Genomic DNA, 19,419 nt, shown 5'->3' on the forward strand with positions numbered 1-19,419 from the left:
TGTATGACAGGTATCCAGGTATAAAAAAACAGTTGGTTCCATAAAAAACTGAGATTGATTTAAAAGAGTAGATTAACCCCACCCCACCCCACCCGCTCCCCACAACTGCCAGCCTTGTGCCTAAATTAGAGAAAGGAAGTTATTAGTTTTATGTTATTACATACAATAACAAATCCACTGTCATGGTACCAAAACTTTTCTTATACAATATTACCACAACTGTTATCTCTCCATCAAACCACCACAACTATAACACCATCACAATCTCCAACACCACCATAACATTACAACTAGACCTCCATCACCATGATACCATTATAACTCCACTACCACCACTACTACTATTATTACTACTACTACTGCTGCTGCCCCCACCGCTACTGCTGCTGCTGCTACTACTACTGTTATTATCATACCATTGTAACACGTCCATTATCATATCATCACTACTACAATAGTACCGCCCATCATTATATACTCACAACTGTAACACTAGTGCCACCATACTATCACATCATCAGTCTCATCATCATTTAACATCTGTTTTCCATCCTGGCATGGGTTGGACAGTCTAACAGGAGCTGGCCAGCAAGAGAGCTACACCAAGCTCAATTGTCTGTTTTGGCAAGGTTTCTATGGCTGGATGCCCTTTAAAATCCCATGCTGCACAACTGCCACAACTCTACCATCTCTCTCATTCTCTCACATTTCTTGTTCTTTTTATGAAGTGCACTGTTCATTATGTTCCAGAGGTGTTCAATAGGGTTCATATCTGGTGACTGGCTTGGCATGGAAGCTTTTTAATGCCATTCTCATCCAACAAATCTTGGGTCATTTTAGCCGTGTGACAAGGAGTTCCATCTTCCATAAATAGTCTTCTTTAATCATTTCATCACTGGAGAATATTGGAAGGAGTTCTTCCTGCAATATGAACACATATTTATCTGAGCTTATGTTTCCTTCACATTTCACTAGCTCTGATCAACCATTGCTCCAAATGCTCCCCAGACCATCACAGAATAGATGCTATGTTTCATTGTTGACTGCAATCTTTTCACATCAAATTCTTGATCAAAGAGTCTCCAGACCCACACTCAGCCATGGTCAGGAAATACAGCAAATCTGGACTTATCAGAGAATATGATAGTGTCCCAAAATGCTAGTGGCTTCTCCATCATCTCACTGGCCCATTCATTTCTCCGCTTGATGTTGGCTGGTCGAAGAAGTGACTTCCTTCTTGCTGCTCTGCCATAATAACCAAGTTTGTGGAGATACATGACAGCTGTTCTGGGACTGACATCAACTTGTTCTGCTATGTCAGAGACTTTGCAATGAGGATTATCCTCCACGCTTCTCTTAGCAAAGAGAACGGTCCTGTCAGAGGGCCCTGGTTGATCTGGGCAAAGTGATGTGGACTCCTTCCTCTCTCTGGTGAATTGCACAATCACTGTATTAACTGTAGAAAGCAGGATCCCAAGGTTTTCTGTGATTTTACACTATGTCCACCTTTAGAATGACCCACAATACGGCCTCTCCAAAATTCAGACAATCCCAAGGCTTCTTTTGTACATGGCATGATTAAACAGCCACATATGCAACCTGAAACATAAAGCAATGTTTTATGGGGTGTCTATTTACTTCTGTCATGTCTGTGTATATACATCCAAGATATAAGGCACTTGATAAAAATCACAGATGAGACTGACCAAAAAATGTCATCATCCAGACATCAAGGGACTGTTAATTGCTTAGTCAATCAATCAATCAGCTGAATTTGCCAGTCCTTTCATCACCATTTGTAACCTAATCAATGATATTCCCTCTCTACTCTAGGGTTGCTTTGGGTGTAGAATACTTAATAAATATACAACTGGAAAAAATAAAGTTCTATTCTGCACAAATCAATACTCACCTGATACATTCCAACTCCTATATGTTTAGGTTCAATCTTGACTAGTTCTGCAATAGGATCCTGAAGACGGCGAGCTATAGAGACTAAAGCAGAAGGAAGAATCAGTCAGTTAGTCAATAATGTTTTATAAATTTCACCTGGGTGTGATAAGTGAAATATCAACTTATAAACATTTTTGTGATCAGAAGTATTTGTTACATCTGTAATTAATAAGCCCTAATGAACTTAGGATGAGGGAAAGAGAAATAGAAGTAATGGAATTATAGACTTTCTTAAAGACTTTCATTATAAAAGCTTCTCTCATAATTTTATTCATGTCTAGGATGCATTATGCAAATACAAATTGATTCCAGTATTGAATGGAATTTTATTTTATCAATAGCTGAATGATAACAGACACCTGCAGGATTTGAACTCAGAACGTAAGGAACTGTATTTAAATACTGCAAGGCGCTTCCTCTGATACAAATAATTCTGCCAATCCACTGACTCAAATAAATTTTCCTGGGTCACAAAGGTCCACATAACTGGAACGTAGATAAATAAATAATAATCCTAGAGAGGGCAATGAACTAACAAATGCTCCCTATGAACTATCACAGGGAGCATTTGTTGTGGAAGGAATTTGTAGACTAATAAATATTACATTTGGCAAGCTAGTTGTTATTTTAATTGGTTATAGACTTGATAGCAATATAATTGGTATAGTAGTTGGTATGACAGTTAGCAGGCTAGTTAGCAATATAATCGCTATACTAGTTAACATGAAAATTCCTTAACCAGTTGGCATTTAAATTGGTAGGCACTATTAGCCAACAAAGCAATAGTACTATTGGTGCTCACAGTAACTAACTATATCACCAGTGGTTCACACATACAACTAGATGGACATGCCTACTGAGAGTTAAGTATCAGAGAGATAGATAGTTCTAAAGCTGCATACATACAAAGTTATGCAGTAGTCAACATATAAGAGCAAACAACAAATTTGTTTCTTGCTTATTGTCAGTCAAAATATACCAACAAAATATGTCTTTGTTGAAGTGATATCAATACTACAGAAATGATACTACTGAATTGATGAACTACCTGAGTCATTAGAACATCAGACATCATCATCATCATCATTGTTTAACGGCCGCTTTCCATGCTAGCATGGGTTGGACGATTTGACTGAGGTCTGGCAAACCAGATGGCTGCACCAGACTCCAATCTGATCTGGCAGAGTTTCTACAGCTGGATGCCCTTCCTAACGCCAACCACTCTGAGAGCGTAATGGGTGCTTTTATGTGCCAGTCAGGCGGTACTGGCAACAGCCATGCTCAAATGGTGCTTTTTATGTGCCACCTGCACAGGAGCCAGTCCAGCGGCACTGGCAACAACCTCGCTCGAGTGTTTTTTCATGTGCCACCAGCACAAGTGCCAGTAAGGCGACACAGGTAGCGATCACGCTCGAATGGTGTTTTTTAAGTGCCACTGGCACAGAGGCCAGCTTCTTGCTCTGGCAACGATCACGCTCGGATGGTATTCTTAGCGCTCCACTAGCATGGATGCCAGTCATTGAATTTGATTTTGATTTTGGAGTCATCAATGTCCTATGTTCCAGAGGGAGCAAAGGCCTTAAGTAAGTAAGTATATACTAACATCCAATACAGAACGATATAGTGGACAATGTAATCTCGTGGTTTGAACGTCTTTGATCATTGATCATAGTTTTGCTTAATCAGAGTAGACTTAGGATTAAACAACAACACAACTCATCTGATTGAATTTCATTGTCAGAGATGACCCTGATCACACGGCAAAGAAAAGTATTCCAGATTCTAAAGGTCAAATACAATAAGCTTCTATTCAGAGTTTAATGGTTTATAACAGAATAAAATTCTCTCTAATTCTACTTACCAGCCCCACGAATGTTCTGGTCCATATCAGGAAGCTCCTTCTGAGCTACAGTAGATATACTATAAATTGAAGCACCACTTTCATCAACAATACTGAAGTGAAAAATAGAGAAACCTATTAATTATAGCTTTATTTATAAAAACATTCTTATGATATCAATATCACTGATACTATTTTATCAATCTTGTAAATAACTAATCTTCAGAAGGTTGTATCTGCTCAATAAATCAATAAACTCTTGCTTGAACTGTGATTTCTGACTTTGGCACAAAATCAAAATTTGTAGAGAAAGGTTATTGTGAATTGAATTGACTCTAATACATCAATGGTTCTTAGTTCATTGACTATGGATGAATGAAAGGTAACTGAATTCTTCAACAGATAATGCTTATTGAATCAACAGACATATGCTGTAAGTTACTGAGACTCTGGTCAATAAGAAACGTGAGCATAGGTGCAACATGAAACCTATAGTATGAGTTTAATATTCCGGTTATCATATTCACAATGCATACACATGGAGATGACAGTTGAGAAAAAAGGGTGAGTGTGGGGGAGAAAATGATATCCTATCTTTTTTGTATATCAGAAACTATAATGATAAAGGTATTAATCTTATTCAAGGCAAGACAGAAGGGTGTGAATTGAGAAAGATTTGGTTGTTAATTCTTAAATGTTGAGTAATCACATAGAAGCTTCCTCAAAAGAACCATTGCCAATCAGTTGAATGACTTTTTAGAGACAGTTTAAGATGTCTGTGTGGGAGAACAACAGCACTGCCCTACACATATAAGCAATACACTAATGTGGGCTCCACTTAATGCTTTACAAAGGTTTTATAATAATTAATGAAATGAATTCAAAAAATGCAGAAATAAATAAAATGAACAAATAAATTAACAAAAGCATGAATAATAAAATAAAGGAATAAATAAATAAATAAATAAATAAATAAATAAAAGATTTGTCTTGTACCAATATTGAATCTTCTGTGATCCGAATAATTTTTGGCTGATGCATTTGGATAATACTGATTCTGTCTCCCGACATGCAGTACCATTGCCAATGGCAATTACCTCACACCTGAAATATGGATATTAAAGAATGAGAGTCAAATAAATAGAACTTGAATTCGAGAGGCAGGAGTTGGGTTTAAGGTATCATGTGTGTGTGAGAGAGGGAGAAAGGGCTATATTCAACAAATCCTATATTATAAGTGAAAGTCCTGCATTGTTGTTATTCATATCATAATATATATTCGGAAGGATTAATAAAGTTTGTTGATTAGTTATCATGAATTACGACAATGCAAATTCTTGAAAGAATCAAATCAATTTTAAATATTGCCAGTGCAGAATAGCAAGCAAGTTTGCTAGTATAATAATTATATATTCTTCCATCCTTACTTTTCTTTCCCTACCAACTGATAGAGAGATATGAGAGTCAATGTTATTCCTGTCCAAAACTCTGCTTAGAATGTTAAGATAAAGAACTAGAGACATTAGTCGTATAATGTCTAGTTGCACCCCTCTAAATTTTGTGTTCTGCACCTCACACACACAGATACATTGTTAACATCATCCAAAACAAGACCTTTCAATATACTGACAATGATTCATTCACCAATACACAAAAATCCCCGACTCACTAATGTATTCTTTCATCTCTCTGCCAGTTTTACTGATAATAGAACAACAGTCTCTGAACTATCTAGTTGCTTACTTCTCAATCTAGAATGAATTGAGTCTTTCCTCTTTTCCTGACCCCTACTGTGTCTCATTTTGTGGTTCCTGCACTCAACATTTTTCCTCAGTCTCTTCTTTCCACAACTGACACCCACTGGAATTATTTCTATCCACACCTCCACCCCAACAAATATTCAAACTAAACATCAACCACATCAAACTCACCAATCTGGAATAACCTACAAAGAAGTCAAGTGCACTCTGCCTCTAACTGATTAATAATAAAATATATAAAAGAAAGGAGAGAAGGGTAAGGGGCTTGGTTCAAAAGGAGGTATCACATTGTTTTCGTCAGCCAGAATATTGAAGCTGTTCAAATCATGGATTCTGTGTGTATATGTGATGACAGCTGGTGTACAAACAGTTCATCCCATATTAAGTTTATCTTCCACTACCATATATATATTCTTCTACTGTTGGCATTAGGAAGGGCATCCAGCTATAGAAACCATGCCAAATTAGTCTAGTGTAGCCCCTCAGCTTACCAGCTCTGGTCAAACCATTCAACCCATGCCAGCATGGGCAATGGATGTTAAATGATGATGATGGTGATGATGATGTGAGGAATCTCCATCATGTACCAACACAAAACCTTCACAGTTATTAAGAAAAGACTGTTGGGAAAATAAATAGGAAGCTGTAATGTTCTTGTTTATGTTAATGGAAATGAACCTTTTCCAAAAGAGAATCAGAAGAGAATTCAAGAGCATCTTCACAAATATCTTGCAGCAACATGGCAATATTATAATAATAATAATAATAATAATAATAATAATAATAATAATAATAATAATAATGAAATTATTGTGTATAGTGCTCAGGTGCACTACAACTCATCAAAGGTGCATGTACAGTACATAGAATTATGTACAAAAGTCAGAAAGTGAACAGTATATGTGTCATGATAAACATGAGACAAGTGACCAAAACCTTTGGCAATATGCAATGCTTGAGAAGAACTGTCAAGCCAAGTGTGGCCAATGCTGGTGTCGTATAAGTGGCACATGAAAAACATCCTTCGAACATTGTGCCTCACGTTGGCAGTGATAAGTCACTAAGAGTTTTGGCATTATGCTGTGCTTGGAGTCTTGGAATGGTTGGCATTAGGAAGGACATCCAGCCGTAGAAACCATGCCAAATCAGATTAGAACCTGGTGTAACACTCCAGCTTACTAGTTACAGTCAAACTGTCTAACCCATGCCAGCATGGAAAGAGAACGATGATGATGACATCATTAAAATCTCACAACTATGAAATAATGCATGATTAATACAAAACAATGTGAATAAATAAACATTACATTTGACAGAATAATCTGAATTCTAAAGGGTTAAACATATTCTATTATTTGGTCTACTCAATTAGAGCAGGGATAGGACCTAAACAACAACAATAGCAACAACAATATAAATGGACCAAAGCGAGTGATGTTACCTGTTAGTGCTGATGATGTCAACTAATTTTTCGCTTTCTTTGACCACATTGTTTTTATGGCTGTGAAGGTATAGAGTGTCTGTATACAATACCTGACCTACAACAAGAAGTAAACAAACAAGTGAGTCAAGAATGCTGACAGATTTTAGCAATTACACAACACATAGGCATGGCTGTGTGGTAAGAAGTTTGCTTCCCAACCGCATGGTCTTGGGTTCAGTCCCACTGCGTAGTACCTCAGGCAAGTGTCTTCTACTACAGACCCAAGCTGGCCAAAGTTTGCGAGCGGATTTGGCAGAAGAAAACTGAAAGAAGCCTGTTGTCTATATATGTGTAAGTGTGTGTGTGTGTGAGGGAGAGAGAGAGAAAGAGAAAAAGTGAGAGAGAGAGAGAGGGAGAGAAAGAGAGAAAGTGAGAGAGAGAGAGAGAGTATGTGTTTGTGTGTGTCTGTTGCTGTCTTTTTGTATTGACATTGCATGATATACATTAACGAGCATTACAATGATGCAAGCGGTGTCTTTCTTTACCAACATTCCATCAAAATATGTCTGGTCATGGAGTAATATCACCTTACATAAAAACAGATGAAAGTTGGTGACAGGAGGTGCATCAGGCCATAGAACAGTCTGCCTCGAAGAATTAAATTCTATCCGACCTATGCAAGTATGGAAAAGCAGATATTAAAATGAAGAAGATGAAGAACACTAGTTTTACTTTACACATCCATATTCTGGCTTGGTTTGGAGTGTGAAGAAAAGGAGGTGCAGAAAAGTCATAAGCCATAAAGCTAAAGAGTCACGAGTCGTCATCATTGACATCAGTGGCAGCGTCATCATCACCCTTGCTTGCATGGGTCAGATGGAATTTTCTGAGGCAGATTTTCAATGGTTGGATGCCTTTCCTGTTACCAACTCTTGCATATTTCCGAGCAACCATATTTCCCTATAGCCAGACAGGCTTTTCATGGAACATTAAGAATGAAAGACACCACTTGTATGATTGAGCAACATTTCGAAAATTTGGTGTTACTTTTTTGAAACAGATCTAGCAACCCAAATACCAAGTAATAACACCTTGCTTGTCCAAATCATTTTTCAGAAGTTTGTCTTAAACATCCATGCTTGTCTTTTGACCTCTAGTTAGCTTTTGTTTCATATGCTCTGAGTAATATAAAGGTTTCTTTTCATATGTCCCAAGTTACTCTATTGGATGAAAAAAATTAGGAATGTGTATCATATATGATGCATAGACACCAGAGAAATATACCCTGTGTACCATATGTGGTACACAGTACAAGAGATGCATGGGCTAATGATAGCACATGGCCCAGTGGATTAGGGTGTTGCACTAACAATCACCAGATCATGGTTTTGATTCCCAGACCTGTATGTGGTGTTCTTGAGCAAAACACTTCATTTCATGTTGCCCCAGTCCACTCAGCTGTAAAAGGGTAACCTTGTGACCAACTGGTGTACAAGGGTGAGATGGCAACTCAGGAAAATCACTCATGTGGTCACACAAGCCACAAAGGTATTCAGTGATCAAAAGAATGAACAGTACAATCTGTACTGTGAATCCTGATTACTTAGGATTGGTTGTTTAACCACACTGAAGGATGATGTTAATGATGTGATGAGTTAAAAGAAATGATAAAAGCTCACCTGTTTCTGATATAACAGCGACCTTACAGCCATGCAGAAAGCCAGGGTCTATTGCCAGTACAATTCTCCCTCTCAGTGGTGCCATTAGCAAACGACTCTTTAGATTACTACAGAACACTTCAATAGAGGCCTTCTCTGCTGTTTTCGTCAGCTCGGATCTGAAAAATATAATTATAGTTTTAATGTTCATTTTTCCATGCTTGCATGAGTCAGATTGAATATGCTAAGGCAGATTTTCTATGGCCAGATACCATTCCTGTTGCCAGCTCCCACACGTTTCCATGCGAGGTAATATTTCCTCATGGTCAGGAATGTTGACACACTAAAGGCACAAAGCTTGAAAGTTTGGGGGAGGGGACTAGCTGACCCCCCAGCGTTTCACTGGTACATAATTTATTGACTCTGAATTTGAACACAAAATGTAGCGACGAGTAAAATACTGTTAAGCATTTCATCCAGTGCGCTAACGGTTCTTTTCTACTCTAGGCACAAGGTCTGAAATTTTGGGGGAGGGGGGGCCAGTACGTAACTGGTACTTAATTTATCGACCCCCCCAAAAGGATGAAAGGCAAAGTTGACCTCAGTGGCATTTAAACTCAGAACGTAAAGATAGAAGAAATACTGATAAGCATTTCACCCAGTGCAGCTTGCTGCCTTATTAAAATAATAATAATAATAATGATAATAATAATAATAATAATAATAATAGCTTCTGATTAGCACAGGGTTAGCAGTTTTTCAGGGAAGGGGATTGGTCGAGACTATGGACCCTAGTTCTTCGACTAGTACTTCATTTTACTGAACCTGAAAGGATGAGAGCAAGGTAAACCTTGATAAGATTTGAACTCATGACCATGGCAGAATAATAACTAATAATGGTTTGAAATTTTGGCACAAGGCCAGCAATATTAGGGGAGGAGTAAGTCAATTACATCAACCTCAATGTTCAACTGTTACTTATTTTATTGACCCTGAAAGGATGAAAGGCAAAGTCGACCTCAGTGGAATTTGAACTCAGAACATAAAGACAAACAAAATGCTTAGCAGTATTTTGCCTAACGTGGTAACAATTCTACCAGCTTGCTGCTATCATCATCATCATCATCGTTTAACATCCGCCTTACATGCTAGCATGAGTAAGATGATTTCACAAGAAGCCTGCACCAGACTTCTGTGACTGTTTTAGCAGAATTTTTACAGCTGAATGCCCTTCCTAAAACCAACCACTCAGCAGAGTGGACTTAGTGCTTTTTACGTGGCACAAGCACAGGTGAGGTCAGTAGAATTGATACCAGTGCTAGTGTCACGTAAAAAGATGACACTTGCCCAAGGTGCCATGCAGTGGGACTGAACCTCAAACCATATGGTTTGGAAGCAAACTTCTTACCACACAGCCACATGTATGTCTACATACATATAAAATTCCTTCATATAAAGAAGTGATGATGATGATCATCATCATCATGGTGGTGGTGGTGATGATGTTGATGGTGGTGACGATGATGTGGAGAATGAAGATGATAAATTTAGAAAAGATAACAATTTAGAAATATGTTTATCTACGATAGAGATCTGCAAGTCACGCTTAGGACACATGCTCAGTCTCACACACACACACACACACACAGAGTATACAAACAGCAAACACACTCTTACACACACAAATGCATATACACACACACACATACACATTTACATACACACTCACATGCATACACTCACACATATCTACAAAAATATGCATAGTCACATAACATACACATTTAAACACACACATGCTCATATACATAAAAAAAAGCATACACATGCACGCAAAACACTGACACGTGAACACAAAATACACCCTCCAGCACGCACACACATACACACCAATACACATGCACACTATAAATATACACGCACATATACACTAACGACATCCAGATGCACATGCACAAACCAAGCTTACAAACTTCATTAGGCACTTAATCAACCAGAAAATAATAACTAAGTTATTCTAGAACAATCTCTTGACTGCCATTTGTTGCCATTGTTTAGCCTTATGTTATCCCTGATCCAACAAGTCACTCCAGCTATGACCATTCCATCTTTTTTTCAGACATTGTATATTTAGTGCTAATTTACCTCTAATGTGTCCTTCCTTTTTAAAGATGCATTTTAGAAAAGTTTGGCTGCTATTTCTAGCAGGTTAAAATTAGAAGCTGCCTCAGTCAGTTTGATTGTTGTTATTCTAGATGCGTTTGGATAAAATGTCACCACCGCCATCACCACCACCATAACGACTGTCGTCACCACCACCACAACCAACACCACCAACACTACCACTACTATTATCATCATTCTTTAACATCCACTTTTCCACATCTGGATGCCTTTCCTTTCACCACCCTCACCTGCTTCGAAGTAAGGCAATATTTCTCTATATTAGACATGTTTTCACAGCAGATTGCATGACTATGACATTCATATACAACTGTTACATGAAATCAAAGCATGGAAACAGTAAGAAACAAACACACACACACACACATATATTTATACAATGGAATTTTTTCAGTTTCTGTCTACGAAATCTATTCACAAGGCTTTGGTCGACCTGAGGTACAAACTGGCACTCAGTTGGTTATGATGATAAGGGTTGCAGTTGATCCGATCAATGGAATAGCCAGCTTGTGAAATTAACATGCAAGTGGCTGAGCACTCCATAGACACGTGTAACCATAACCTTCAGAGATTCAGCATGACACAGAGTGTGACAAGACTGGCTCTTTGAAATACAGGTACTATGCATTTTTGCCAACTGAGTGGACTAGAGCAACATGAAATAAAGTGTCTTGCTCAAGGACACAACACATCACTGAGGATTGAACTCATGACCTTATGATTGTGAGCTGAATACCCTAACCACTAAGCCATGTGCCTTCACTCAGCCTAAGGTAAAGTAAAGGTAAAGTTACCTTCTCAAGTCATGCTGATTCATAAGGGCCAGTTTCCTAGTTTCACGGTATATATATATATATATATATATATATGCCCTACCTAGGCAGGATGTCAGTCCATCACAGGATAATTCATTTTTGCCAGCTGAATGGACTGGAGCAATGTGAAACGAAGGGTTTTCTTCAAGAACATGTGTTACCCGGTCCAGAAATCAAAAGCACAATCTTATGGTCATGAGTCCAACACCCTAACCACTAAGCCACGTGCTTCCACTGATCAGCCTAAGTTTACAGTAGAAGACACTTGCCCAACTTACCTCACTGTGGGACTGAACCTGAGACCCTCTGGATGGGATGCAAACTTACCACAAAACCACACCAGCATCTAGAAACAGCTATGCCTGCACATGCACAAGGAATAAAAAATTTCAATGTTGTTTGACTAGAATTTCAGTTGTGATTGATCATCCACCTTCTTTTTTCCTATATTATATTATTGATGTCCTTAAAACAGTATAGTCATCCATTATTAAGATGCTAGAGTAGAAGTGGAAAGAGATTTGGCTGCAATTTTGTCAGGTCAAATAAATGCATAGGTCTGTCCTTTATGGGCATTTGTTGTTTGAGACAGCAATGCGGATTTCTTACCTAGTAAAACGACACATCTGAGGGGATACAAGTCGTTTAAAGGCATCCTGGAAACAGTCTTCCAGAATATTTTTGTTTTCTGGTGGTGTTGCAGGTCGAATCCAGGTTCTGCGGCAAAAATTCAGATATTCATATTTTATACTGTCAGGAATGACAATTTTCACTGACAATATGTTATTTTCTTCACCCCGGTTGATTGCAAGAACCTGCAGACAATTTTAAAATGTTAAAATTATTAGTAAAACAGAATTGGCTGGCAACCAAATGATTTAAATCATACAGTCAACTTGGCCACAATTACTCATATACTACTATATGAAAAATAAATATTAAAAAGTAATATAAACCAAGAGTCCAGTACCAATCTTATTTATAGGTCATAGAGTATTATGAAAGGACGTTTTTTTTTTCTACTTAATTTCAAATAATTCCAAAGATTTTGCCTCACCATGTATGTTACCTCTGATATAAACAGCAATCTACAGAATATCTAATTAAAAATAAAGTTCTTTATTCAAAGTAACATCTCAACGGCTACATGATTTTATAGTAGAGAGAAAGAGAAAGTTACAGAAATAATAAGTTATCTAAATTACTATTCAAGGTATTCCAAGTGATACATCTACATACAATCATACATGGGTTGGCTGAAAACTTCATAGTCTGACTAACATATTCTCATGGAATGTTACCAAATGAGGTTTATTTTTCAACAGAGTCCCTCTTTTCGTCTATGCACTTCATACATCAGTGTTGCAGTGCTTGGATCCCATTGGTGAAGAAGCTTTCATCCTGTTGGTCAAAAAAGTTATCAACAGCAGGTATGATGTCATCATCACTGCTACACTGGAGCCCATCCAAGTGTTTTTTCATGCTGGGAAACAGACAATAGTTGGATGGAACCAAATCACTACAATAGGGAGGGTGATCAACCAGTTGAAAGCCACAATCATGCAAGATAGTCATTGAAACCAAGGACTTGTGTGCTGGCACATTCTCCTAATGAATCAAGACTCCTTTCATCGTTTTCCTGGGCATTTGGTCTTGATATCCTTTCATAACTGCCTCAGCAAATTGACATAGTATTCTTCATTAATGATATAGCCCTTTTGAAGATAGTCAACAAACACAGAACTCTTCGAATCCCAAAAGACTGAAGCCTTACCTTCCCTGCAGTTGAAAGGACTTTGGCCTTCTTTGGAGCAGGAGAGAAGGGGTGTCTCCTTTGCATGGACTATCTTTTTGTCTCTAGTTCAAAGTGATGAAGCCAACACTCATCTTGGGTTAAGAAACGTTCAAGGAAACCAGCTAGTTCTGCTATAAACATCATCATCATCATCGTTTAATGTCCACTTTCCATGCTAGCATGGGTTGGACGATTTGACTGAGGACTGGTGAACCAAATGGCTGCACCAGGCTCCAATCTGATCTGGTAGAGTTTCTACAGCTGGATGTCCTTCCTAATGCCAACCACTCCAAGAGTGTAGTGGGTGCTTTTACATGCCACCGGCACAAGGGCTAGTCAAGCAGTTCTGGCAATGGCCACGCTCAAGTGTTGTTTTTTACATGCCACCTGCACAGGAGCCAGTCCAGTGGCACTGGCAACAACTTCACTCGAATGTTTATCATGTGCCAGTAAGGTGACACTGGTAACGATCACATTTAAATGGTGCTTTGTCAGATTTTCCTGTGATGTGATTAGCCTGGTGTGCTTTTGATCAGGTGTCAGAAGATGTGTCAGCCACCAAGCAGAAAGCTTCCTCATGCCGAGTTCACTGTGCAAAATCTTCTCACAGGATATGCTAATAGGATTGGCTATTTGATACATAGTCAATCACCTGTCATCCATGAGATTATAGTAAACATAGTCAATGTTTTTGTCAGGGGTGATGGACTGATCTTGGGTCATCTTCAAGGCTCTCAGTTCCTAACCTAAATTCAGTAGCCCACTTTTCCACTGCTGATAAAACTACATCCCTAATGTAGCAACCATGTCAGTATAAATGTCCTTGGAGGCTAAACCCTTTTACTGTAGGTGCTTAATAACACAACAATGCCAAATTTTATTGATTTTCAAGAGAAGTCACTACTATTTACTTCAAAGTCTTCTTTGAACAGTCCGACATCAGTTTACCTTGAAATTAATGCATGCAAGATTTAATAAAACTAGCATCATGTCTTCATAGTCAACTTATGAACTTCTCAGCCCACCGTCACAAATAGCTGCACATACACAGCAAATACCTCACTGAAACAGTACACATTGAAGAAGGCACAGGCAGAATTTGCTAAATGACAAAAGAAGGAGATGGCAGGGTGGATTTAAGGAAATTACTTACCTGGTGAGGTTTGATAGATTTAATCCCACATTTGAAATCAAAATAGTTGGAAAACTTGTGTTCCTCCACATGTTTCTTTCCAGGTTTAGTTTTTGCCTTTTTATCACCAGCTTTTGTCTTTTTCTCAACAGTTTTCTTCTTCTTTGACTCTAAAACCACATAATGGGACAGGAATCTTTAAAAAAAATGGGAGGAAAAGTCCAATGATAAATTACCATAATGTAGAGAGAAGAAATTTTGGTAAAAGTAGGATCAATAATATTTTTATTAGCTCTGTAGAATCACTGAAAACTTTGTTTCATCACCATCATCATCATCTTCATTTAACATCCATTGTCCATACTGGCATGGGTTGGATGGTTTGACCAGGGCTAGTAAGCTGTGGGAAAGGCTGCACCAAACTCCAGTTTGATTAGGCATGGTTTCTATGACTGGATGCCCCACCTATTGCCAACTACTCCAAGACTGTATGTGTATGTACATACATAGATCATCATCATCAACATCATCATTTAATGTCCACTTTCCATGCTGGCATGGGTTGCACAGTTTGACATGGAGCTGGTCAGCAGGGAGCTGTCCAGACTCCAACTGCCTGCTGTGTGATGGTTTTTACAGATGCCAACCACTTAACAGTGTGCTGGGCTCAAATTACATGCCACTGGCATGGGTGCTTCTTAAGTGGCATCGGCACCTGACAGGACAAGCCTGTGTGTGTGGAAGTCAGCGATTTTACTTAGCTTGACATATCTTATCAAGTATAGCAACATCTCCCGGTCCCTTAAACACACACACACACACTGTTTATCTTGATATGTGATCACCATGTCGTGCACTTATGTTTGTGATGCATGTGCCTGATGCACCCTTATCAGACAGGTAGTCGTGATGGGTATATTGGGTTTCATGTATTTGTACCCTAGTGTGGCTTTAATGGCATGCGCTGCTTTCTCATTAAATAATAATAATAATAATAATAATAATAATAATAATAATAGCAATAATCCATTGTACTTACAGTTTATTGATAGTTTCTCTTGCTTCTGTATTTTTGGCAATAATGTCAGCAATTATGTACTTTACACCAGTCTTCACTTCTTCTATGGAGGAATACTCTTTAAAACATAACAGAGGTGAGTATCTTATTAGATATACAGATTTAAAGCAAATATAGTGACTGTCACAACAGCTACTGCTATTCACTAGCAATCATGACTCCTTTCATAGTTATTCAACCAACATCCTGCAGGTATCTTTTTAAAAAGGTAGATGCATGTAATAATTGTTTTTAACTTGGGGACAAGGCCAGCAATTTATTTTCTTTTTTTATGTTTTATGGGAGTGGGAATAATCAATTGTGTTAACACTTGAACATGACTTCACTTTTATTTTATTGAACCTGAAAGAATGAAAGGCAAAGGAAACCTTGCCAGGATTTGAACTCAGAATGTAAAGAATCTAAAAATTAATGTCACAAGGCATTTTTTTTCTGATGCTGTAACAATTCTGCCATTTAACATCATCATCCTCATCATAACCATCATCACCACCACCACCCACCACTGAAAGAAGCTCATCATATATGTGCAATATATATTGCCAGTACCGCCTGACTGGTCCTCATGCCAGTGGCACGTAAAAGCACCCACTACACTCTCGGAGTGGTTGCTGTTAGGAAGGGCATTTAGCTGTAGAAACTCTGCCAGATCAGACTGGAGCCTGGTGCAGCCATCTGGTTCGCCAGTCCTTAGTCAAATCGTCCAACCCATGCTAGCATGGAAAGCGGATGTTAAATGATGATGATGATGTATATATGGAGCGGAGTATGTGTGTGTGCGTACCCTTCTCTTGACATAATGTGGAGCATCAGTATCATAGAAGCAATGTTGAACATTGTTCATTTCCAATCTTCCATGAAAAACATGTCTGGTCATAGAGAAATATTACCTTGCTTGAAAATCCCTTGAGGCTTGGCAACAGGAAAGATATCCAGCTATAGAAAATCTGCATCGACAAATTTCAAGCATGAAAAAGAGGACAATAAATAATGATGATAGTGGTGATGATGATGATGATGTGTCCATGCACACATGGGATGGACAAGTCTGCAACACAAGAAATAATCATTCGTCTCAACCTTAAATTCTTTTGGCTGCAAAATTCCAAATCTGAATAACTGACTTCACCATTTCTTCATTAACTCTTTAGCATTTAGATTACTCAGTCAAATATAATGCTTATTTATTCCCATTTTTAAAAAAATAGGCGTAGGAGTGGCTGTGTGGTAAGTAGCTTGCTTACCAACCACATGGTTCCAGGTTCAATCCCACTGCGTGGCACCTTGGGCAAGTGTCTTCAACTATAGCCTCGGGCCAACCAAAGCCTTGTGAGTGGATTTGGTAGATGGAAACTGAAAGAAGCCCATCGTATATATATATATATGTATGTTTGTGTGTCTGTGTTTGTCCCCCCAACATCACCTGACAACCGATGCTGGAGTGTTTACGTCCCTGTAACTTAGCGGTTCAGCAAAAGAGACTGATAGAATAAGCACTAGGCTTACAAAGATTAAGTCCTGGGGTCGATTTGCTTGACTAAAGTTGGTGCTCCAGCATGGCCACAGTCAAATGACTGAAACAAGTAAAAGTGTAAAAGTGTAAGTGCATGCATTATCTTTTAGCTTTGAGATTTCAATGATGTGATTGCTTATATTTAGAATGACATTGTAGGATAGGTGTGAGAGGTCAAATCTGACTGGTTTAAACCATAAATCAGGTAGGATATTTTCACTGGATATGGCTGGTGTAAAGGCTATGGAGTCAATCTTTCTCTTTGATAACAGCATCATTAGATCATCAGACAAAATGCCTGTGGTGTTTAGTTATTGCCCTTTGCACCCTGAGCTCAAATCCTACCCATGTCAACTTTGCTTTTCATCTATCCAGGGCGAATGAAATTAGGTACCATCAATTAATACTCCTTTACAGCATCCAATATTTACACGTGAATTTTTTTCATCATCCAGTCCCTCGAAATTGTCTTATCTTTTACTTGCCTCAGTCACTGGAATACAGCTATGCCAGGACATAGCTTTGAAGGGTTTAGGCAAACAAATCAACCTCAATACTTACTTTTTAAAGTCTGGAATTTATTCTATCAGTTTCTTATGCTGAACTGCTAAGTTATGGGAAGTTATCAAGCAATTGGGAGGATATACATAAACACAAAAATACAACACACACACCTGTGCACACACGCGCATACACACACACACACACACAGAGTTTTCGTCTACCAAATTTACTCACAAGGTAATGATCAGCTGAAGGCTATAATAGAAGACTGCCTAAAGTGCCATGCAGGGGGACTGAACCCAAAACCATGTGACTGCAAAGGAAACTTCTGAACCACACAGCCATGTAAAATGCATTATGAAAACAACAAATAAGGTAAATCCAACTTACTTGAAGGCGGTGGTTGTATAAGTGTTGCAAAGTTCACCCTCCAGCCATTATAGAGAATATTTTCAGCAGTAATTTCAAGCCCAGCTTCCCGTGCTTGTTCAGCCAAACTTCTCTGGCTTCCAGGTTTAAAAGGAGCATACTAAAATGAAGAAATAAACCAGACAAGCGTGACTCTGTTACTTAAGAAGTTTGTTTAGCAACAACACTGTTTTCTGGAGAAGGAAACTCGGAAGAGAGAAAGTACAGAAACCCCTCACGAATGTATGTTTATATATGTATGTCTTACCTTTTACTTGTTTCAGTTATTAGACTGTCGACTTTCTCTTTTTCTCTTTTACTTGTTTCAGTCAGTTGACTGCGACCATGCTGGAGCACCGCCTTTAGTCGAGCAAATCGACCCCGGGACTTATTCTTTGTAAGCCCAGTACTTATTCTATCGGTCTCTTTTGCCGAACCGCTAAGTGACGGGGATGTAAACACACCAGCATCGGTTGTCAAGCAATGTTAGGGGGACAAACACAAACACACACACATACATATACATATATATACATATATACGACAGGCTTCTTTCAGTTTCCGCCTACCAAATCCACTCACAAGGCATTGGTCGGCCCGGGGCTATAGCAGAAGGCACTTACCAAAGATGCCACGCAGTGGGACTGAACCCGGAACCATGTAGTTGGTTAGCAAGCTACTTACCACACAGCCACTCCTGCGCCTTGAAGAAATTTTAGTCAAATGTAGTGGTGGAAGCACTCCGTCGGTTACGACGATGAGGGTTCCAGTTGATCCGAATCAACGGAACAGCCTGCTCGTGAAATTAACGTGTAAGTGGCTGAGCACTCCACAGACACGTGCACCCTTAACGTAGTTCTCGGGGATATTCAGCGTGACACAGAGAGTGACAAGGCCGGCCCCTTGAAATACAGGTACAACAGAAACAGGAAGTAAGAGTGAGAGAAAGTTGTGGTGAAAGAGTACAGCAGGGATCACCACCATCCCCTGCCGGAGCCTCGTGGAGCTTTTAGGTGTTTTCGCTCAATAAACACTCACAACGCTCGGTCTGGGAATCAAAACCGTGATCCTATGACCGCGAGTCCGCCGCCCTAACCACTGGACCATTGCACCTCCACAGTCAAATGTATCAACCCCAGAGCTTACTTTTTATAAGCCTAGTACTTATTCTATTAGTCTCTTTTGCCAAACCTCTAAGTTATGAAGATGTAAACACATCAGCACTAGTTGCTAAGCAGTGGTGGGGCACAAACAGAAAGACATACACACATGTATATATATATATATATCATGAAGTATATTTGCCACTTAAATGTGGCTAACCCTTAAGGGTGGATGCTACTATAGCTTGTAGCC

The 19,419-nt window shown here is 38.8% G+C and overlaps 1 protein-coding gene across 3 annotated transcripts in view; it reads right to left on the reverse strand.

Moving 5' to 3' along the window:
• The window catches only part of LOC115214090 (S1 RNA-binding domain-containing protein 1-like), a 257,151-nt gene that overhangs the window by 220,276 nt on the left and 17,456 nt on the right, over positions 1-19,419 (reverse strand). For all 3 annotated transcript variants that reach the window (XR_005000026.1, XM_036504745.1, XM_029783142.2), the window contains exons 4-12: positions 18,046-18,184; positions 15,600-15,696; positions 14,582-14,756; positions 12,243-12,448; positions 8,656-8,813; positions 6,995-7,091; positions 4,790-4,897; positions 3,815-3,906; positions 1,913-1,995 (exon numbers count right to left, since the gene is read on the reverse strand). Coding sequence is in view for 2 of the 3 variants with exons in the window: in XM_036504745.1 (XP_036360638.1) it covers positions 1,913-1,995; positions 3,815-3,906; positions 4,790-4,897; positions 6,995-7,091; positions 8,656-8,813; positions 12,243-12,448; positions 14,582-14,756; positions 15,600-15,696; positions 18,046-18,184 (1,155 nt within the window). In the remaining variant the exon portion in view is untranslated. The remainder of the gene's footprint in view (positions 1-1,912; positions 1,996-3,814; positions 3,907-4,789; positions 4,898-6,994; positions 7,092-8,655; positions 8,814-12,242; positions 12,449-14,581; positions 14,757-15,599; positions 15,697-18,045; positions 18,185-19,419) is intronic.

Source organism: Octopus sinensis, linkage group LG7 (genome assembly GCF_006345805.1).
Source record: "Octopus sinensis linkage group LG7, ASM634580v1, whole genome shotgun sequence".
In the NCBI taxonomy this organism is placed as follows: Eukaryota; Metazoa; Mollusca; class Cephalopoda; order Octopoda; family Octopodidae; genus Octopus; species Octopus sinensis.